Here is a 24,030-nt window from a genome sequence, read left to right on the forward strand (position 1 = left end):
CTATATATAACTGGAATAAAACCATAACTATTTCAAAACCAGTCTTCTGCAACATTTAGAAATGAACAAAATTGTCTGAAATTAGCCAATAATTCTAAGATTACATATAATGTAACTGATTAGATATCAAAGCTGAAGAAGCGCTTGTGTTAGCTGGCAAATTCAAAAATGGTCAGCCCTGACATGAGATGCTCAATGCTTATTTGCTGAATGAATGTTATATATGGAAGTATCTACTGGAATCAAATAAAAAATGATAAATAGAGGGAAGAAAGAAGTGCTGAATAGCTGTCATAGCAATTAAAAGTAACTGCTGATAAAGAGCATCCCTCACTGATTGATAAGAGAAGTGAGAAAAGGCAAATGAGAGATCAAAAGAGGATAGGAATTGGAGGAAAAAACATCCGCTTCAAAATTGCTGCCATTGCCCTGGCCCACGTGGTTCAGTGTTTAGTGTCCACCTGCAGACAGAAGGGTCGTGGGTTCAATTCCTGGGTTGCAGGTTTGTTCCCCGGCGACCGTCTGGATGAGTGCAGGAGGCAACCAATCCAGGTGTCTCCCTGTCTCTCTCCCTCCTTCCCTTCTCCCTCCCTTCCACTCTCTCTAAAAAAAAATCAATGGAAAAAAATATCCTCGGGTAAGGATTAACAACAACAACAAATTACTGCCATTGACTTTTATACAGACTATATAAAGAATTCTCGAAATTCAACAACCAAATAAGAGGAGGGCAAAAGCTCTGAATAGATACTTCACAAAGGAGGAGATATGGTGGCAAGTAAACACTTGAAAAGATATTCCACGTCAGTCACTACAGGCATAAAAATTAAAGCGTCAATGAGATAACACTAAAACTTACTAGAATGGCTAAATTTTAAAAAACAAAGCCAAAACAAACAAAAAAATTCGACACTACCCAACAATCCTACACCTAGGTACTAGTATTTATCCAAGTGAAATAAAAACCTACATTCACATAAAAATGCATGTAAATAGTTATAACTTTTACTTATAATTGCTAAAAATTTAAAATTCCCCAAATATCCTTCAACTGGGGAATGGCTAAATGATCTGTAGTGCATCCATATAATGGGATACTACTCGGCAATAAAGAGTAACAAACACATTATACATAACAACAACATGGCAAATGCATTATACTAAGTGAAGGAAGATAGACACAAAAGGGTACATTCTGTATAGTTCCATTTATACATTTTGCAAAGGCAAAACTACAGGAACAGAAGATAGATTACTGGTTGCCAGAGGCTGGGGTAGGTGAAGAAGCTGATTACAAAGCTAATTTCTAGGTACTGGGAAAGTTTCAGAGAACTCAAGCATATGCTAGCTCAGAGTTAGCTGCTCTCAAAAATTTTTAAGTTAAACTAAACTTATGTATTACATGAATTCCATCAGGGAGCCCCACCCCCACCATTCCTCTGCCTTTTTTTTTTTTTTTTTTTCATTCTTCTGTCTTTTCTGTAGACTGGCTTCTCTACTTCTTTAGTTTATATGGTAGGACACCTGGCCACTGATGGAGAAACTGTAACTAACGTCTTTACCTCCTGGTTACAGACAGAGTTCTGTGTCTCAGTTCCACTTCCAGAATCCTGCAGAAATACTTTGCCCTGTTTTTGTCTGCTGTCCACTGCTTGGCCAGGCAGCTGTGTGTTGGGCAGGGTGTTATGTTGCACAAGATGGTTGCTCCCACTATCACCATGTAGGTGGGGGAGGGAGCTTTTCCCAGAAAGCAGAGGGCCTGAGCAGGCTTTATCTTTAGGGTAGGTTACCTTCCTTAAAAAGTATGGTAAGGTTAAACTACAATGGTCATTGTCTTAATTTTTACAGGGGGCATGCAAACAATTAACAGGTTATGCTTCTGTTTAAGGACATGATACTTCTAAAGTTTATATTCATTAGTTTTAAAAGAATAGTAGGGTAACAATAACATAACATTCTATTTAATATGATGTAAGTATTTCCCCACCTGAGATTATAAATTCTTGAACAGGGTGAAAAAATATATAAACAACAAAACAGAATCAATACCAAATAGAATCAATGCCCTACACACATAGTAAGCATTTCAAATTGTTAAATGCATGAAGTACTGTCAAATCTTAAGACTTCATGATTTCTCATTTTTACATTAATAAAACCAAAGGTTAAGGAGCACTTTTATCAGGGCCAGGCAACAGAAAAAGATCTTTAGGGAATGGAAATTTTCAAAAACTTAGTACCATAAAATGGCTTATTAAGAAGCTGATTCTGGAGTTCTTATTTTGCTGATATTTTTAATGTAGCAAGAAATAATTATTAGAAATTAAATTATCACTGTAGAAAGTTTTCTTCTTATTTGAGCTGCTTTCTAATTCAACCCGAACAATTGACTTTGTATAACCCTAGCTTTGCAAGGCACACCTGCCTTTAAAATGAATGCATCAACTCTTAGATGCAATAAATTTCCATCCTTTGATCTCTTATCACATTGTGTTTCAAAACATCAAAGAGTCTAAAACTGTGTCTTGAACAGTGCCCAAACACAGTTCTGAGTTTGATCCTGAGCCCACAAAATCAGAAGCCTTGAAATCTCAGCCACAACTTTTTTTTAAAAAAAAAACCTCATTAACAATATGCTGAAGTGGTTCTTTTGCCAGGAATTTTAAGGCTTAAATAAAAATTTATGGCAAATCCCTACTCCTACATCCTCTCAATCTGGTTCCTTGTCTTACCTCCTGTAACTAGTTATTTTTTCAACACCCTGTTTATCCCAAGTATAGAAAACCGCCCCTTCTCCTTCAATCAACATATACTTAATAGTTCTTTTATCAAAGGTTTAAGCTGGGTAACTAAGGATAATTATAGCGCAGTGCAGAAACAACTTCAAATTGAATTCCGACATACTGGAATCCAATGAACAAAATAAACTGACAGGTCCAGAGGCATGGAACAGACTGACAGATCTCAGAGGGGAGGGCACGGGACTGGGAGAGATTAACCAAATAACTTCCTATATAATAAAGAGGTAATATGCAAATTGCCCCTCACACCCTCACAAGATGGCTGCCTACGACCAGGCTGGCAGGGGGGTTAGTGAGGGATGACCAAACAACTGAACAAGTTGCAGGCCGACACTCGTACTTTGGTTGCAGGCTTGATCCCCAGCCTCAGTTGGGGCGTGTCAGGAGGCAACCAATTACTCTCTGGAATTCTTGGGGAAAAGAAGTATCTTTCTGAATATTTGAATTCTACATGTAGCTAGAGATTAACTCTTCAAATGCAGAGTTAAATATATTATTTTTGTAAATTACTTTATATTATCTTTATAAAATGATTATATTATTTCTTCCCCTCCACAATAGTATTTTATATATAATAATTTCTACTGATGAATCAAAATTATCATTAGGAAGATCTATTATTGTGATAGTAGCATAGCAGACAGGTTCTCCCCCCCCCCCCCCCCCGCCAAACTTTAAGGCATAATTGACCAAACAGTTCTTGACTTTGTTCATTCAACTGATGTAACACAATGCCTAGAACCTAGTTATAAATGAATTTTTATTCAGTAGATGAAGCTGTCCTTTGAAAGTTCATAGAACATAAATACTTATAAATACTTCTTGGTTAAGTATATAAATGAAAAAGTTAAAATTCAGGACAGTTTAGTATTAAACATTCTACTAATTATGTAGTGTTTTTAGGAAGGAGGCAGCATTACTAGCATTATTTACCTACTTACAGAAATATGCTATGTATCTCTTTGGATTGGAGACATGAATAATGAGACCAACTTTCCTTCTCAGTCCTAAAGTACCCATATAAACTAGTGACAGCTTAATAAAATTCCTCCAAACTTCAAAACTCAGTCTAATCACACAGAACCCCACCCTCCTCATCTCCTGCTTCATATGTAGCACTGGTACAGCCCCTTCTAAATTAAGAGTATCTTAAGTGATAGGACTGCGTTTCCCACATTTAATGCCATGTCTATTGCTTGGTTGAATGAATAGATAGAGGAATGAAAATGAGAGATAGAAGCAGAAGTAAAGGAATTGGACCAAAGAAAGATGTCCTGAGGCACAATAATAAGCCATGTTTCTTAGTAAATTGTGTAGAAGATAAATAAGAGTAATAATAGCATCATTTCAGTAAGTGAATAACCTTTCCACTTAAATTCAACATACGACCGCTTTTTAAAAAAATGGGGATTAGGATGGGAGTGAAGGTGAGCAAGCCCAGCAAGAGGATAAAATAGGAAAATACGTTATTGGGCAGAAAAATGTCAAAGCTAGAGAAGCAGATGTGGGATGAAAAGAGAGAAAAAGACCAGTGTATCTGAAAGGAAGGATGAATTGAAGTCTGGGCCTTGGAGGTTCCTCAGTCAGTGTTGGTTCCACTCAACACACCTGGAGTCACAGCTCCAGAGCAGTCTTGCTCTGTATTCCTCCTCCTTGGCTCCAGTCAGCCAAAAATATTCTTTTAATTAAGCAGTCCGAGAGCCTGTGACTAGTATTTCCATGATTCCCCAAGAGCCCTGACCTTATCTTGGTCTAATCACTGTAATTAGTTTTCCTTTCACTTCCTCAGTGACAAAACCAAAAGCAATTTACTTCAGAAATCATTCTCTGCCCATTTTTAAATTGGATTCTTTCAAGTTTCATAAGTTCCTTATATATTTTGGATATTAACCCCTTATCAGATGTATCATTGGCAAATATGTTCTCCCATACAGTGAGCTCCCTTTTCATTGTGTTGATGGTTTCTTTTGCTGTGCAGAAGCTTTTTACTTTGATGTAGTCCCATTTGTTCATTTTCTCTTTTGCTTCCCTTGCCCTAGGACCGTGGTCGGCAAACTGCGGCTCGCGAGCCACATGCGGCTCTTTGGCCCCTTGAGTGTGGCTCTTCCACAAAATACCACGGCCTGGGCGAGTCTATTTTGAAGAAGTGGCGTTAGAAGAAGTTTAAGTTTAAAAAATTTGGCTCTCAAAAGAAATTTCAATCGTTGTACTGTTGATACTTGGCTCTGTTGACTAATGAGTTTGCCGACCACTGCCCTAGGAGATGTATCAGCAAACATATTGCTACGAAAGATATCTGAGATTTTGCTGCCTACAGTTTCTTTTAGAATTTTTATGGTTTCACGACTTACATTTAAGCCTTTTATTCATTTTGAGTTTATTCTTGTGATCATGTAAGTTGCTGATCTAGTTTCATTTTTTTGCATGTATCTGTCCAATTTTCCCAACAGCATTTATTGAAGAGACTATCTTGACTCCATTGCATGCTCTTGCTTCCTTTGCCAAATATTAATTGAGCATAATGGCTTAGGTCTTTTTCTGGGGTTGCTATTCTGTTCCATTCATCTATATGCCTGTTCTTGTGCCAGTTTCAGGCTGTTTTGATTACAGTGACTTTGTAGTATAACTTGATCTCTGGTACTGTATTCCCTCCAACTTTGTTCTTCTTTCTCAAGATTGCTGTAGCTATTCAGGGTCTCTTTTGGTTCCATAAATTTTTTGGAGTATTTGTTCTAGATCTGTAGAATATGCCATTGGTATTTTAATAGGGATTGCACTGAATCTATAGATTGCTTTGTGTAATATGGACATGTTAATGATGTTAATTCTACCAATCCATGAACTCAGTATATCCTTCCACTTGTTTATATCTTCCTCCAATTCTTTTTTCAATGTCCTGTAGTTTTAAATAGACACTTCTCCAAAGTGGACATACTGATGGCCAAGAGACATATGAAAAAGTGCTCAAAGTCACTAATTATCAGAGAGATGCAAATTAAATGACAATGAGGTATCACCTCACATCTGTCAGAATGGCTACCATCAACAAATGAGAAGTGCTGGCAAGGATGTGGAGAAAAGGGAACCCTAGTACACTGCTGGTGGAAATGCAGACTGGTGCATCCACTATGGTAAACAGTATGGAGTTTCCTTAAAAAATTAAATATGGAACTGCCATTTGACCCACTGATCCCACTTCTAGGAATATATTCTAAGAAACCCAAAACACCAATCAGAAAGAATATATGCACCCCTATGTTCATAGCAGCAAAATTTACAATAGTGAAGATCTGGAAACAGCTCAAGTGCCCATCAGTAGACAAGTAGATAAAAAAGCAGTAGTACATTTATAATATGGAATACTATGCAACAGTAAGAAAGAAGAATCTCTTACCCTTTAAGACAGCATGGAGGTACCTGGAGAGTATTATGGTAAGTGAAATAAGCCAGTCAGAGAAATACAAGTATCACATAATCTCACTCATATGTGGAATCTAATGAACAAAATAGATCCAGAGACACAGAACCATGGAACAGACTGATAAATTTCAGAGGGAAAGTGGGAGTGGAAGTGTAGAGAGGAGAGATTAAATGGGGAACATATATGCATATATGCATAGCCCATAGACACAGACATTAGTGTGGTAAAGGCCTGTGGGGAGAGGGTGGGTACATGGAGAAGGGGGTCAATGGGAAAAACAACAACAACACAATGGGGACATCTGTAATACTTTCAACAATAAAGATAAATTAAAAAACAAAAGAAATGTTAAAAAAAAAAAAAAAGGACACAGGGCACATTTAGTCCTGGCTGATATGCTCAGTGGTTAGAGCACTGGCCCACTCACCAAAGTGTTGGGGGTTCCATTTCCAGTCAAGGGCATGTACCTGGGTTGCAGATCTGATCCCTGGCCTTGGTCAGGGTGCGTGCAGGAGGCAACCAATCGATATGGCTCTCTCACATCAATGTCACTCTCTCACTCTCTTTTTCTTTCTCCTCCTCTCTCCCTCCCTTTCATTCTCTCTAAAAACCTATTGAAAAATATCGTTGGGTGAGAATTAACAAACAAATAAAACAACAACAAAACAATATACTTTTAGACTGTCAGTGTTCACAAGTTCCAATCCTACCCCTGCAATTTATTTGCTGAATGCTCTGGAGGCAAAGTAATTTAACTTTTGCAAATCTCAGTTTCATCATAAAAAAACTAGGAGGATGGTTATTTATGTACTCCTTCCAACTACAAAATTCTGTTTTTCATGAGCTGCATGTACACAGAAAATAAATGGTGCTCGGCTGGCGTGGCTCAGTAGTTAAATGTCAACCTATAAACCTGGAGTTCACGGTTCGATTTCCCGTCAGGGCACATGCCTGGGTTGTGGGCTCAGTCCCCAGTGTGGGGCATGCAAGAGACAGCCAACCAATGATTCTCTCTCATCCCTGATATTTCTATCTCTCTCTTCTTCTCCCTTCCTCTCTGAAATCAATAAAAAAAATTTTTTTAAAGAAAATAAATGATAATGAACTTATTCAAACAGATGCCTTAGTAACAGTTGAAATGAACAGATTTCCAGAAAATTGAAACATAAATTCAAATAATGCAGGGAAGCTTCCGAGAAGGTAGAGAAGCAGAAGGATCAGACGTCTCATCTAGAACATTATGGAGAAATTCACCCAGAACCACCAACAACCATGAAGCAAAGGGAACAACCTTTCTGAGAAATGATGGCCAAATCTCTGTGCACTGAGTACTACTAAGTTCCATCCCTGACCTTTCAGCCACATCCTGAAAAATCATCAAATTAATCATCTGGGCATTTGATGATAATGCTATCTAAATTATACAACTATTTTAAATAAAAGAAATCCAAATATGAAAGGAAGAAGTGAAACTGTAATTATTTGTAGAGTACATACTACTATATAGAGAGAACCTTAAAAATCCTATCAAAAAACCTATTAGAACTAATTAAATGAATTCAGTAAAGTAGCAGGATACAAAATTAATATTCAGAATTCGATTGCATTTTTATACACCAACAACAAAATAAGAGAAAGAAAAATTAAGAAAACAATCCCATTTACAATTACATCAAAAAGAATAAAATATGCAGTAATAAATTCAACCAAAATGGTAAAAAACCTGTCCTCAGAAAACTATAAGACATTGCAGAAATAAAATGAAGAAGATAAAAATAAATGAAAGGATATACCATGTTCATGGATAGGAAGAATTAACATTATTAAAATGTCCATACTATGCAAAGCAATCTCCAGATTCAATGAAATCCCTATCAAAATACCAATGGTATTTTTCACAGAACTAGAACAAATAACCCTAAAAAATATCTGGAAGCACAAAAGACCCTGAATAGCCAAAGGAATCTTGAAGAAAAAAAAAAAAAGAACTAAGTTGGAGGTATCATGCTACTTGATATCAAACTATACCACAGCATGGTACTGACATAAAAACACATGCATAGATCAGTGAATCAGAATTGACAACCCAGAAAAACCCCCACACCTACATGGTCAAGTAATCTATATTAATAAAAGTCTAGACTGTCAGACCTCAGAGGGAAGGTAGGGGAGGGTGGGGATAAGGGAGAGAGATCAACCAAAGGACTTGTGTGCATGCATATGAGCCTAACCAGTGGTCACGGACAACAGGGGGGTGGGGGCATGCATGGGGAGGGATTTGGAATGGGAATGGGGGGGATGAGGACAAATATGTGATACCTTAATCAATATAGTAATAAAAAATAAAATAAAAAATAAAATAAAAGCCTAGGTGGCCCTCACACCATCACAAGATGGCTGCCTCCACGTCATCCCAACATGACCGCCCCCACGTCATCATAAGATGGCTGCCACAAGATGGCTGGCAGGGGAGGGCAGTTGGAGGGGACCAGGCCTGCAGGAGAGAGCAGTTGGGGGGGACCAGGCCAACAGGGGAGGGCAGTTGGGGGCAACCAGGCAAACAGGGGAGGGCAGTTGGGGGTGACCAGGCTGGCAGGGGAGGGCAGTTGGGGGCGACCAGGCTGGCAGGCAGAAGCGGTTAGTGGCAATCAGGCAGGCAGGCAGGTGAGTGGTTAGGAGCCAGCAGTCCCGGATTGTGAGAGGGATGTCTGACTGCTGGTTTAGGCCTGATCCCTGCGAGCCTAAAACGGCAGTCAGACATCCTCCAAGGGGTCCCAGATTGGAGAGGGTGCAGGCTGCGCTGAGGGGAACCCCCTTCCCCCAGTGCATGAATTTCGTGCATCAGGCCTCTAGTCTATGGTAAAGGAAGCAAGTATATACCATGGGGTAAAGACAGTCTTTTCAATAAATGGTGTTGAAAAGGGGGGGATAGGGGACACCTGTAATACTGTCAACAATAAAAATGAATGAATAGCCGAAACCAGTTTGGCTCAGTGGATAGAACGTCGGCCTGCGGACTGAAGGGTCCCGGGTTCGATTCCGGTCAAGGGCATGTACCTTGGTTGCGGGCACATCCCCAGTAGGAGGTGTGCAGGAGGCAGCTGATCGATGTTTCTCTCTCATCGATGTTTCTAACTCTCTATCCCTCTCCCTTCCTCTCTGTAAAAAAATCAATAAAATATATTTTTTTAAAAAAAAAGAATGAATAAATAAATAAATAAAGTTGACAAAACTGGACAGGCATGTAAAAGAATAAAACAGGATTACTTTCTTATTCTATATACAAGAATAAAATCAAAATGGATGAAAAAATTAAATGTAAGACCTGAAACCATAAAAATCCTAGAAGAAAACATATGCTAATGCTACTCTTTGACATCGCTCTTAGTAATATATTTTTGGATATGTCTCCCTGAACAAGGGAAATACAAGAAAAAATGAACAAATGGGAGTACATCAAACTAAAGTATTTTTGCACAGTGAAGGAAACCATCAACATGAAAAGACAACCAACTAAATGGATGAAGATATTTGCCAATGATACATCTGAAAAGGAGTTATATCCAAAATATATAAGGAACTCATACAACTCAACTCCAAAAAAACAAACAATCTGATTTAATAATGGGCAGAGGACCTGAATAGACATTTCTCCAAAGAGGACATACAGATAGCCAACAGACATATGAAAAGATGCTCAATGTCACTAACCATCAGTGAAATGCAAATTAAAATCATAATGAGATATCACTTCACACCTGTAAGAATGGTTATCATCAATAACTCAACAAACAAGTGCTGGTGAGGGTGTGGAGAAAAGGGAACCCTTGTGCACTGTTGGTGGGATCATAAGTTGGTGTTACCACTATGGAAAGGAGTATGAAATTTCCTCAAAAAATTAAAAATAGAACTACCATATGATCTAGTAATTCCACTTATGGGTATTTATCCTAAGAAATCCAAAACACTAATTTGAAAAGACATGTGCAACCTTATGTTCATTTCAGTGTTACTTATAATAGCCAAGATATGAAGCAACCTAAATGTTCATCAATTAATGAATGGGTAAAGAAAAAGTGGTGTATATATATACAGTGGAATATTAATCAGCCATAAAAAAGAATGTAATATTGCCATTTGTGACAACATGGATGGACCTAGAGGGTATTATGCTAAGTGAAATAAGTAGACAGAGAAAGACAAATACTAAATGATTTCACTTATATGTGGAATCTAAAGAACAAAATAAACTAACATGCAAAACAGAAACAAACTCATAGATACAGAGAACAAATTGATGGTTGCCAGATGGGAGGGGATTGGGAGTAATGGGTGAAAAGGGGAAGAGATTGAGATGATCAAATTGCCAGTTATAAAAACAGTCACGGGAAAGTAAAGTATAGCATAGCAAATATAGTTAATAATATTGTAATAACTATGTGTAGTGTCAGATGGGCACTAGACTCATTGGCGTGATCACTTTATTAAGCTATATAAATGTCTAATTACTCTGCTATAGACCCTAATATTGTATGTCAACTGTAATTTTTAAAAAACTGCCTGACTGGTATGGTTCAGTGGTTGAGCATCAACCTATGAATCAGAAGGTCACAGTTTGATTCCCAGTCAGAGCACATGTCCAGGTTGTGGGCATGCAGGAGGCAGCCGATCGATGATTTTTTCTCATTATTGATGTTTCTCTCTCTCTCTCCCTCTCCCTTCCTCTCTGAAATCAACTTAAAAAATATATTTAAAAATTTTTTTAATTTTAAAAATGATTTTAGAGTTTTAGAAAAAAACTTTAAAAATAATAAACAGTAATAAAAAATTAAAGTCAAATATTAATAGTCATACATATTAAAATTAAAAAGCAGAGATATAATACTCTTACAGAAAGTTTACCTCAAAGTCTATCAGCTGTAGGTCAGCTATCAGTGTCACCAGCAGCCCACTATTGTAGAGTTCTTGTGCTAACTGAGCCACAGCCTCTGTTGGGGGTTCCTTGTCATTTGTACCACACAGAATTTCTTTCATTGCTTGCAGTGATTTCGATACTTCTTCCGAAGCCTAGTGACCAAAAAATATGCTAAGACTTAAGTGAATAAAAAATTTCAGGCTATAAACAAATAAACAAACAAAAACCACTTATTAAGCCCAGTTTATTTATGATCAAAGAACACTGTACAGTTATAAACAAAAACCTTTTAGTAAGCACTGGTTTTTTATTTTAAAAAGTTACTAAAATTTATATCTAAAAAAGAGCTCTATTATTTCTATTTAGCCAGCATAATTGAAAAAAATATTTTCTTTTAAACCATATTCAGACACAGTCTATTTTAAAAGTAATTAATTGTAAATTTAACTCTTGAAATTAAAATGACTCTATTTTAAAGACCTATCAGTAGCTACTAGTCTTTAAAACATTTGCTAAGGTTTTTCTGATTTTTTTAAATGGTCTAGGTATAAAATAATAAGTTGTCAAAACCCATAAACTTTCTTTGTTGATACACTTTTCTCTCACACAGACATTATCTTTTTTTCTATCTATAAAACTTTTTTAAAAATCCTTCACTATATATAAAGAATAATAGGAAAATCCATGGAGGTAGAAAGTAGATAAGTATGTACTAGGGCCTGTTGAGATAGAATGAGTAATGACTGCTTATGGGGTACAGGGTTTCCTTTGGGGATGATACAGATGTTCTGGGATTAGATAGTGGTGATGGTTGTACAACCTTGAGAGTATAATAAAAATCACCGAACTGTACACTTTAAAATGGTGGATTATATGGTATGTAAATTATATCTCACTGAAAACTTTTTAAAAAGTTAATACAGATGAGGAGAGAAGAACAGACCAATTAGTTAACAATTTGATTTGCTGACCATTAAAAATATATATGTAAAGTATAAAATTTAAAGTATACTATTCTAATCATTATACTTGAAGGGAATAAAGAGAATAAGGTAATATAAAAATATATCATAGTAATGTGACACTACTTAAAAAAATAATTTCCATTTACATTTTATGATCTGACTGAAGCAATTCTTATTTATTAAAGGTTGGAAGTTTCTTAAATTGTGTGACCATACCACAGGTCAAGAAACAACATTTAAGTATCCCAGAAGTTACCTGAATGGCTCTCTTTCAGCCTAAAAGTAAATATTGTTATGTCTTTTATGACAAGCATTTATTTACATTTTTTGTAGTTTTCTTACCTATGCTAGTAGCCCAAACAGGTACTATTCTAAATCAGTTCTACCGATTTAGAATAGTACCTGTACCCTTTTAAAATTTGCTTCTTTCACTCCACACTGTATTTGTGAGATTCATCCATACTGCTGCATGTAAGTAGCAGTTCTTTAATTTTCATTTTCTATGGTATTCCAATGATGGTGGGACCACTTCACCATCAGCTCTACTGTTGATGGACATTTGGGTTGTTTCCATTGAGGGGTTATTATGGAAAACACAATACTATAACATTCTTGTACATGCAGCCTGGGACTATGTTCAAGAATATCTCTAGAGTTTATATCTAGCAAGAACATGTATGCCTTCCTATCTAACAGATAATATACTAACCTTATTTCCAAAAACCAATTTATACTTTATCACTCATAGTGAATCAAAGTTCTTATTGTTTTCCATACTTGTCAATACTTAACACCATCAGACAATTTTGCCAAGGTAGAACATGTACATTATGAATATACTGCAGTTAATTGGACTTTTTCTGATTACTAATGAAGATGAGTATCTTTTTATGTTTTTTAAAAAGTTTTCTCTCTTGTCATTTAGAATTACTCTTTTAAAAAGATCTTTTTTTTTTCCTACTTGGACCAATAGTTGGTTCAATATTACAAGTACACTAGGATTAAAATATATTTCTACATTACTTACAAGATGTAGGATGAAAAATATACTTCTACATCCTTATAAGAACACAAGATTGTATCAGACACTGAGACAGAAATATACTTTGCACTCAAGGGTATTTTATTTATAGATACTAACACTAAAAAGTCCTTCCAATGCGGAAGCACTACGTGGTAGGATTTTAAAACAATGTTAAAATGAGGTTGCATTGCAGTAGAAACTATCAGTTGATGTTTAAATAAAAGCTTTTTACCCTTCATGCCAATATAATATATCAGTATTAGAGGCCTGGTGCACAGATTCATGCACTGGTGGGGTCCCTCAGATTGGCCTGCAGGGATCAGGTCAAAACCGGCTCTCCGACATCCCCCAAGGGATCCCAGATTGCAAGAGGCTGCAGGCCAGGCCGAGGGACCCCACTGGTGCATGAATCCATGAACCAGACCTCTAGTATGCATATAAGATCTTTGGTTAATCTCTTCCTGCTCTCCCCACTCCCCCGTTCCTTCTGAGATTCATCAGTCTGTTCCACGTTTCCATGCCTGTGGTTTCTGCTCCTGCGTTGAGCATCTGGTGGTCAGTGCACATCATAGCTACCGGTTGGCCAGTCAGCCAGTTGCTTGGGCTTTTATATATATAGATAACCACTTAGATTTTTAAGCAATGTAGTCTAGAGGAATCCAGGGTTGGTCAGAGGCTCCAGATAATCAATCAAGAGCTCAATACCACCCTGGCCAAGTATCTCAGTTGGTTAGAGCATTGTCCTGATACATCAAGGTTTCAGGTTCAAGCCCCAGTCAGAGTACATACAAGAATCAACCAATGAATGCATAGAGAAGTAGAACAGCCCTGGCTGGTTTGGCTCAGTGGATGGAGTGTCAGCCTGCGGACTGAGGGGTCCGGGTTCAGTTCCGGTCTGGGGCACATGCCTGGGTTGTGGGCTCGGTCCCCAGTATGAGGTGTGCAGGAGGCAGCTGATTGATGATTCTCTCAGCATGGATGTTTTTATCTCTCTCTCTCCCTCTCCCTTCCCCTCTGAAATCAATAAAAATATATTTTTTAAAAAAGTAGAATAAATCAATGTTTCTCTTGCTCTATCTCTTCTTCTCTTTCTCTAAATCAATAAAAAAAATTTTAATAAAAATATTTTAGTTGATTAGAGGGTTGTCCTGGACAATAGACCCAACAATGAACAGATGCATAAAACCTAAAATAAATTTACAGACACCCTAAGTTAATCACAGACCATATTGGGGGTACTTCATTAAACTTTTATGTTGGTTTTTGGTCTTGAAATAAATATATTTTAATAATAATATTATTGTTTTAGCTCATACCTTGTCTGTCTTTTTGTCTTGCTTTTCCAAAATGGTTAAGTTGTCTTTCAGAATTTTCACAATTTCTGCTGGATTTTTATGTGATTTACTAAACAAAGGCATTTTTTTCATCTATAGAAATCTCTTCTTCCAATATGGAATGCTAAAAACAAATACAAAAATAAAAATCATTAACTTATTCTTAACATGATTAACTTGTTATACTAAAATGACATGTTTTCAATTCAGTAATTTGCTATATTAAAATCCAATTAAAATTAGTTTCATCAAGTTTTATGCTGAATTTAAACACATGCAAAATATTTTTAAACATTACCTGGAAGTTTTTTCTCTAAGTTAAAATTTTTTCTTATAATAGAAATACAGGGATTATGCAAGAATGGAAAAAAAGAATACCTTTAGAGAATAACCTGATATTTAGACTGAAAAATTATGCTAATAACAACAGTAGATAAAATAAAACATTTAAAACTAAAGTGGATTTAAGATCCACATACTATGGTAAAGCAATATTTAAAAGCATGCCACTCAACAGCAATCTAGAATCTGTTCTTTACTCTTTAAATATTTAGCTGACTATACTCATTGATGAAATGAGGACTACCATGGTGGAAGATGAAGAGAGAAGTGCAAGGAGTATCAATTCTTGATTTTGAGAATATCAATTTACATACAGCAGAGAAAGCCAATGTGACTGTCATTGTCTTATATTCATTTACTTTACATATATTAGCAAAAATATTTCAAGCATTACAGAAATATGGTATAATAAATCAAAGGCTCCCAGTAACCAATGACCCAGAAAAACCAATTATCAGTTTGGTATATACTACTCCTGAGTTTTTTCTATACATATAAAAATAAATATATTTTAAAATAAAAATAGAATAGTTCTAAATACAGTATTTTGTAACTTTTCCCAACTTTTTATATCTTGAATATCATTCTATAAGTGCATGTTTAGATCTGTAATATTTTTATTGCAATATAGTATTCCACTATAAGGATACATTACATATTTATTTGATAAGTTCTTCTTAATTATTATAATTTATTTTACCAATACCCTATTGATGGACTTTTGAGTTAATTCCATTTCTCTTAATATTTTGCTTATTAACAGTGAATAATATTATATGTAAATGTGTACACAAACATGTATACCAGCACTCTTCTAACCAGCTATTCCTGTGGCGTAACCTTGGCTATGGTTCTAAATCCCTCATCCTCCTAGATTCCTACTTCCTACATCTGGTTCCCTAGTATTTGATAGATCTGTGAATTACCTTATATCCTTCTAATAAATTCATTCAGTATTGATTGTGATCAAGAATTCCAATGGGATACATCTATATATATAAAGAGCCAGGGCCTGTAACAACCAAGGCTCAACTGAACACCAGAAGTCAGTGCTGGGTTGCCGTAGTGACCCAGCACTGATTGCCGAGGGAGCTGCGGATCAGGCCCAGAGAGAGGTCTGCAGAGAGAGAGGCAGGGTTTGATCCCCAGCCTCCGTGGCAGCTGTTGATCAGCTGTTGCCTCTCTCTTTCTCTCCTGGCTTCGCTAGCAGCCACACCTCTCTTTCTCTCTGGGCCTCCTCTGGGGCTGCTGATCAGCCCGCCTCTTTGATCAGGCCTGGAGATAGGCCCGGAGATGCTGACTGGCATAGAAACCGACCAATCAGAACCAAATCTGGGTGAACTTCAAAGGCAGAACCTAAGGTGGGGGCTGAGGAGGGGTTTTAAGGGCAACAGCTATTTGGTATAAGGTGTAAGAAAGTGGTTCAATTTTTTTATGACCAGTTTGGCAGTATAGTGCATATGGCTGGCTATCATATAGGGATTATGTGTTTTTGTCTGCCAAGAGCATCTCCTCCTGCTGAAAAAGGCTTTTCCCCTACCCATTTAAGCAATCCTATCCTATATAATCTATCTATACTACTAAAAGGGTAATATGCTAATTAGACCGGGTTGACCAGCCATCTTCCGGACATCTGACTTTCTTCCAGACAAAGCCATGGTGGTGGGGGTAGAGGGAGAGGCAGTTAGGGGTGATCAGGCCGGCAGGGGGGGAGGCAGTTGGGGGCAAGATCAGGCCAGCAGGGGGTTAGGGGCAACCAGGCCAGCAGGGAGGGATGTTGGGGGCGAGATCAGGCCAGCAGGGGAGAGCAGTTGGGGGCAACCAGGCCAGCAGGGAGGGAAGTTGGGGGCGAGATCAGGCTGGCAGGGGAGAGCAGTTGGGGGCAACCAGGCCGGCAGGGGAGGGCAGTTGGAGGCGAGATCAGGCCGTTGGGGGCAAGATCAGGTTGGCAGGGGAGGGCAGTTGGGGGCAACCAGGCCAGCAGGGGAGGGCACTTGGGGGCAAGATCAGGCTGGCAGGGGAGGGCAGTAAGGGGCGATCAGGCAGGCAGGCAGGCGAGTGGTTAGAAGCCAGCAGTCCCAGATTGCAAGAGGGATGTCTGTCTGCCGGTCAGACATCCCCCAAGGGGTCCCCAATTGGAGAGGGTGCAGGCTGGGCTGAGGGAACCGACCCCCCCCCCCAGGCACGAATTTCGTGCACTGGGCCCGTAGTACTAGTATAGGTTATGAAGTATAAATCACAACTGTTTGTTTAAATTTTGACAATAAACAAAATACTTAAAAATATTTCATGCCCTAACCAGTTTGCTCAGTGGATAGAGCGTCGGCCTGCGGACTCAAGGGTCCCAGGTTCAATTCCGATCAAGGGCATGTACCTTGGTTGCGGGCACATCCCCAGTGGGGGGTGTTCAGGAGGCAGTTGATTGATGTTTCTCTCTCATCGATGTTTCTGACTCTCCCCCACCCTTCTTCTCTGTAAAAAATCAATAAAATATATATTTTTAAAAATTTTCATGTTTTCAGTAGGGATGACTTAACTTCCCAATTGGGAGGGTAGATATAAGGGGGAAATTGTCCACTTTTTGGGCAAGGTTAAGTTTTAAAAGCATGTTACACGACCCCAATCAGCCTCTAAAACTGATTCTGAAAGTTGACTCAGCACTGAAAGATAAAGTATGTGAAGATCACCCTGTGAGACTCAGTGGGTGGTTTCAGGTGCAAAAAAGAAAAACATTGGAAGAACATTGTTTCCTGTCCCTTTATAAAATTCAAAAAAAAAAAAGATAAATATGCATTAGGTCTTTCTTTAATAATCAGGCCTAAACATAAATAAAGGCAAAGTATATTTAAAATGTGTATGTAATGTGGAAGTGGGGTAGATGCTGAAATGATCATTAGATGGTTGGACAAAGTAAACAATCTGTTGCTTCCTACCTGGGTGCTCTTGGGCACAGTATGTGATCTCTCCAAGTTCTGTGTTTTTACCTGTAAATGGTTATAATAACATCTCCTTCATAGGATTGTTGTAAGGATTAAAGGTATGCAGAGCACCTTGCACAGGGCCTAGTAGAAGTGAGGTACTCTATAATGTTTAGCTGCCATTATTACAAAACGTTCCATAACAGTTAATGAATTATTTCACTATACAGAAGGCATAGTAATTGAGATATAATTTTGTCTTTATTAAGTGTCCTAGACACTTCTAAATTCCTGAGCCACTTACACATTTTTAAAATATATATATAAATTTATTGAATTTTAAATACTCAATCCTATATAATAAAGAGGTAATATACAAATTGACTCTCATGCCCTCACAAGATAGCTGCCTACGACCAGACTGGCAGGGGGCTTAGTGAGGGATGACCAAATGACTGAACAAGCAGGCTGCATGGGGTGACCAGGCCAGCGCAGGTAGGGGGGGCAGTTGGGGGCAATTAGGCTGGCAGGGAGGGCAGTGAGGGGTGACCAGGCTGGCAGGGGGGGGGGCAGTTAGGGGTGATCAGGTCAGCACTCAGAGTGAGGGGCGATCAGGCCGGCAGAGGGGGACAGTTAGGGGCAACCAGGCAGGCAGGCAGGCAGGTGAGCAATTAGGAGCCAGTGGTCCAGGAATGTGAGAGGGATGTCCCCAGGATTGGGCCTAAACCGGCAGTCAGACATCCCCGAGGGGTCCCGGATTGGAGAGTGTGCAGGCTGCGCTGAGGGGACCCGCCCCCAGCCCATGCACAAATTTCATGTATCAGGCCTCTCTAGTCTATATATATATAAAAGCCTAACATGCAAATTGTCCCCTCAGGAGTTCAACCGGGAGACTGGGAGTTCTATTGCTCGCTATGACATGTGCTGACCACCAAGGGGCAGCATGGAATGAAGGAAGGCCCTGGCTGGCAACCGGAAGGCCCCCATCAGCCCTGATCACCAGTCACGCATAGGGAATTTCATGCACTGGGCCTCTAGTGTTCAAATATTTAACATTAACAAATATTTATTTTTTGTTAATCCTCACCAGGGGATATTTTTCCATTGATTTTTAGGAAGACTGGAAGAGAGAAGGAAAGACAGAAACATCAATGTGAAAGCAACAGTATGTACCCTTGACCAAAATCACACCCAGGATTTGATCTGCAGGCCAACGCTCTATCCACTGAACTAGAACTAACATTAACACATTTTTAAAAGCTAAATGCATTTGTGTAATTGTTATTTTTCTCTATGTAGTTCTACTACACTAAGGAACAGGTAGTCAACTACAGGAATTTCAACTAAATACTCCCTGACATCAAAACAGAGTACAAATTATGAGATATAGTATCATATATATGATATGACATGACTTTTGTCTGTTACCCATTGCTCTGCTCAACTCTTACTGTAACAAGCTAATTCTAATGCTAATTCCACTAAAATTATAAACATTTTCAGGACATTATCCTATACAATAAAAGGCTAATATGCAAATCGATTGAATGGTGGAACGACTGGTCACTATGATGCACGCTGAACACCAGGGGGCAGGCACTCAATGCAGGAGCTGCCCCCTGGTGGTCAGTGCACTCCCACAGGAGGAGTGCCGCTCAGCCAGAAGCCAGGCTCACAGCCAGCACTCAAAACTGGCAGTGGCAGGAGCCTCTCCCACCTCCAAGGCAGCGCTAAGGATGTCCGACTGCCAGTTTAGGCCTGCTCCCCGTGCCCAAGCCGGTAGTCGGATATCCCCCAAGGGATCCCAGACTGCGAGCGGGCACAGGCCGGGCTGAGGGACTCCCTCCCCAAGTGCACAAATTTTGTGCACTGAACCTCTAGTATTAATATAATAGTTAGCCAGCATTTCCTGATTCACTGTACCCCAACTGTTCATTTGCCAGTTTCTTCATTCACGCACTCAATGAACAAAACTAAGCACAGGGATAGAAAAACACAAGCCCTGCTCTTTGGAGCTAATTATTAAGTGGAAAAGCAAATATTTTAGGGGCAATGAGATTAATAACAGTGGGAATTAACATAGAGTATATATAATGACTCTAAAATAGTTTTCCCTTTTTTGAATTTATTATTTTCATATGTTAAATGTACCTATTATCATAACTGTAACATAAAATTAGTTTAATAATGTTCTAAAATTTCATGGGATCATTAGTCTTCAATTCTGGGGCCCCTATTTTGAGGAAAATCAAAATCAAAACCCATACTTTCAAACCATGCAGTTACAGCCCCCCAGGTCTCCTATAAATTAATGTAAAGCTCTCTTTCCTACACTGTTTTTTTCAAACCATGGCCAGCTTCCTCTCACCCCCAGACTGAACACCTGTCCCCATAATTAAATTTGAGGTTGCCCTTTTCATAATCTGGGCAACTGTGCTGGTCACTCCATGTGCACCCACCCCAATTCACTGCATCTTTATTTAATAAACTAGAGGCCCGGTGCACGAAATTCGTGCATGGGGGGGTCCCCTCAGCCCAGCCTGCACCCTTTCTAATCTGGGACCCCTTGGGGGATGTCCGACTGCCAGTTTAGGCCCAATCCCGGGGATCAGGCCTAAATCGGCAGTCGGACATCTCTCTCACAATCCGGGACTGCTGGCTCCTAATCGCTCACCTGCCTGCCTGCCTGACTGCCCCTAACTGTCTCTGCATGCCGGCCTGATGGCCCCTAACTCCCCCCCGCTGCCGGCGAGGTTGCCCCCAACTGCCCCCCTCTGGCCCCAAACTGCCCCCCTCTGCTGGCCTGGTAGCCCCTTACTGCCCCCCCTGCTGGCCTAGTCACCCCTAACTGGCCCCCTGCCAGCCTAGTTGCCCCTCACTCCCCCTCCCCACCAGCCTAATCGCCCCCAACTACTCCCCCTGTCGGCCTGGTCGCCCCCAACTGCACCCCCCCACCAGCCTGGTCGCCCCTAACTGCCCCCCCCACCAGCCTGGTTGTCTCTTACTGCACCCCTGCTGGCCTGCTGGCCCCCAACTGCCCCCCTCTGCCAGCTTGGTTGCCTCTAACTGCCCCCCCCCCACCGGCCTGGTTGCCCCACACAGCCTGCTTGTTCAGTCATTTGGTCATCCCTCACTAACCCTCGCTGCCAGCCTGGTCGTAGGCAGCCATCTTGTGAGGGCATGATGGTCAATTTGTATATTACCTCTTTATTATATAGGATGAGCCAACCAGCACTCAACACTACCTGCTAATAATCAGACCTAAACACTCATCTATTTCTGAGTTGTTAACTTATTATTATGATTCAGAAATTATCACCCTTATCTGTGTATCATTTGTCCTATCTGTAAATTCAGGGTTTCTTTTTATTGAATTTCTTGGGGTGACACACCTTTTTTTTAGCTTAACTGTGAATTCAGCTCATCATATCATTTAATTCATAATTTTCCATTTCATTCATGAAGATATCAAGAAAAAATTTGCCAAATGCACTGGGAAAGCTCAGATACATTATATTTATTTGTTTACATCAGTTAGATTACTGTATTTTATTTTTTATTACATCTCCATGACTTACTAATTTTATCACTGCAAGTTTGTACCTTTGACCACCTCCACCCATTTCATCCACTAGCACCCCATGACTTTGACAATCACCAATCTGTTCTCTTTATATATAAACTTATTTTTGTTTTTGTGTTATTTTCTAGATTCCACGAGTGAGATCATATAGTATTTATCTTTCTCTGACTTATTTCACTTAGCATAATGCCCTAAAGGCCCATCCATGTTGTTACAAACGACAAAATTTTATTCTTTTTAATGACTGAATAATATTCCATTCTGTGTGTGTGTGTGTGTGTGTGTGTGTGTGTGAATAATAAAAAATAAATAAATACTGTAAATGGGAGATGGCGATGTAACCATGAAACGACATACGTCAAGTCAGTCCTTGGGTTACGTCAGACTCGACGTACGTTGTTTTGTGATTACATCGCCATCTCCCATTTATTTATAAAAAAATAAAGTTCCATCATTTTGACGTATGTACATATGTGCTTTATGTTTTTTTATTATTTACCACAAGTAAAGGTCAGGAATTGTTATCTTTCTTTTAATTTTTTTTTATTGTTTCACTTCATTACTGCTGTGTATGTGCTCCATGTGAGTGACGTAGGTGCTTATGTAGGTGGGTTCTGACTTACGGTGAAAATTGTGTTACGTGTGCCATAGGAACGGATCTCCAACGTAACCCGAGGACCTATTGTATATTCAATATATACTCATCCATCAATGGACACAGGTTGTTTTCATATCTTGGCTATTGTAAATAATGCTGCAATAAACATGGAAATACACATATATTTTTTTGAATTAGTGTTTTATTTTTCCAGATAAATACTCAGAAGTGAAATTACTGGATCATATGATAATCCTATTTTTAAATTTTAGAGGAACCCCCATAATGTAAGGGGGGCTTTAATGAAAGATAGAATAGAATATTTTTAAATTAGATAGGCCATGTACAGTGAGCTGTAGGTTATTCATTGCTTATCTATATTCATTCTGAATCTTTAACTCCTTGTATCCATCATGGCCAAAAATAAAATGCTTAAGATGGAGACAAAAGGCATGAAGGAGACCTGAAAATGGTACCTTCTGGGGATAAACTGATAGTAGTAGTTTTTTCATAAAGTATACCTCAGAGTTTTTAGAACATACATTATATTTCAGCAAAGCAGGAAAAAGGGACAAGAAAAGATGCCATGTTAGGCCAACAGATTGACACCAGATAAAAGTCTCCTGGGCACTGAAAACTGTGTTAGGGCCTCGTACATCAACCTGCCCTCCAGCATTAGTGGTGACAACGGGCCATGCAGCACACAGATGCCAGTGAACTGACAGTGGCCCTGTTGTACTTTTCCACTTTCAAGAATAAACAAACAGAATAAACAGCACAAAATGTAAGTTCTATTTAAAGTGGGGGGGGGGGGGGGGAAGCAGCACATGAAAATGAGAGAAATGCCCTGTGGGCTTGGACAGGAAAGGTTGCTTCCAAAATTAATTTTCTGTAGGAGACAGCATAATTGGGGGAGATAGGGGGCGGGATTATACAAAAAGAGAGCTGGCCAAGATAAACAATCAAACACATACACATAAACATACATATTATCCCCTCCAACCCAATGCAGCATGAAAGTCCAAATCTGCAGAGAGCAGAATTGACCCCACAGAAAACTGTGGACAAATAAAAGGTACAGAATTGGCCAGTCTACATTTATTCATTCAGAAAATATTTACTGAGCCCCTTTAAAGTCCCAGATATTGAATTAGGAAATTCAAAATGAATACGACTCACAGGGCTCAAAATGCAGTGGGAAACAGACACATACAGAGTTTAGCCAGAATGCCAGAAAAAGTCAAAGAAACTAAAATGATATGAAGTGTGTGTCTGTATGCAGACATACACTACATATATCTATACTAATAAAAGGGTAATATGCTAATTAGAGCAGACGTCTTCCGGACGTCCTTCCGGACAAAGCCGCAGCGGCTGCGAAGGGACCAGGCTCAGGCAGCCATGGGCAGCTGCGAAGGGCCCAGGCTCAGGCCAGCAGTGGCAGCAGCAGCAGGGTAATGGGGGTGGCACCTTCCCCTGATCCACCAGGTCACCTCCCACAGAGGGAGGCCAGACTGTGGCTTAGGCCAGGGGCTGAAGCAGAAGCAGTTAGGGGCGACCAGGCCGACAGGGGAGAAGTTAGGGGCGATCAGGCCGGCAGGGGGGTAAGGTAGGGGCAATCAGGCCGGCAGGGGGGCAAGTTAGGATTGATCAAACCAGCAGGGGGAGCAAGTTAGGGGTGATCAGGCCGGCAGGCAGAGGCAGTTAGGGGTGATCAGGCAGGCAGGCAGAGGAGTTAGGGGCTATCAGGCAGGCAGACAGGGGAGCGGTTAGGAGCCAGCAGTCCTGGATTGCGAGAGGGATGTCCCAGATTGGAGAGGGTGCAGGCCAGGCTGAGGGGACCCCCCCACCCTGTGCACAAACTTCATGCACCGGGCCTCTAGTATGTGTATACATATGTGTGTATATATGTATATATATATAGAGAGAGAGAGATGTATATATTATATATAGTATATATATTATAGAGCCATGGAGAAGATAAAGTGCTATTCAATAAAAACAGGTATTACAACAATAGGGAAAGGTCAAGGAAGCCAATAACAAAACAAAGGCAACTAAAAAATGGAGCAGAAGTAACACTCAAAGAGAGAGAGAAAAAAATCTAAACCTGGTCATTTAAAGGACTT

General features: G+C 39.5%; 1 protein-coding gene across 6 annotated transcripts in view; it reads right to left on the reverse strand.

Moving 5' to 3' along the window:
- Window positions 1-24,030, reverse strand: part of CAB39L (calcium binding protein 39 like) — a 172,035-nt gene that overhangs the window by 75,466 nt on the left and 72,539 nt on the right. For all 6 annotated transcript variants that reach the window (XM_079779126.1, XM_079779127.1, XM_079779122.1 and 3 more), the window contains 2 exons: window positions 14,443-14,584; window positions 11,125-11,289 (listed from right to left, as the gene is read on the reverse strand). In XM_079779126.1, coding sequence (XP_079635252.1) covers window positions 11,125-11,289; window positions 14,443-14,553 — 276 coding nt within the window. In that variant the 5' untranslated portion in view covers window positions 14,554-14,584. The remainder of the gene's footprint in view (window positions 1-11,124; window positions 11,290-14,442; window positions 14,585-24,030) is intronic.

This window comes from Cnephaeus nilssonii (genome assembly GCF_951640355.1).
Source record: "Cnephaeus nilssonii genome assembly, chromosome: 8".
Taxonomy (NCBI): domain Eukaryota; kingdom Metazoa; phylum Chordata; class Mammalia; order Chiroptera; family Vespertilionidae; genus Cnephaeus; species Cnephaeus nilssonii.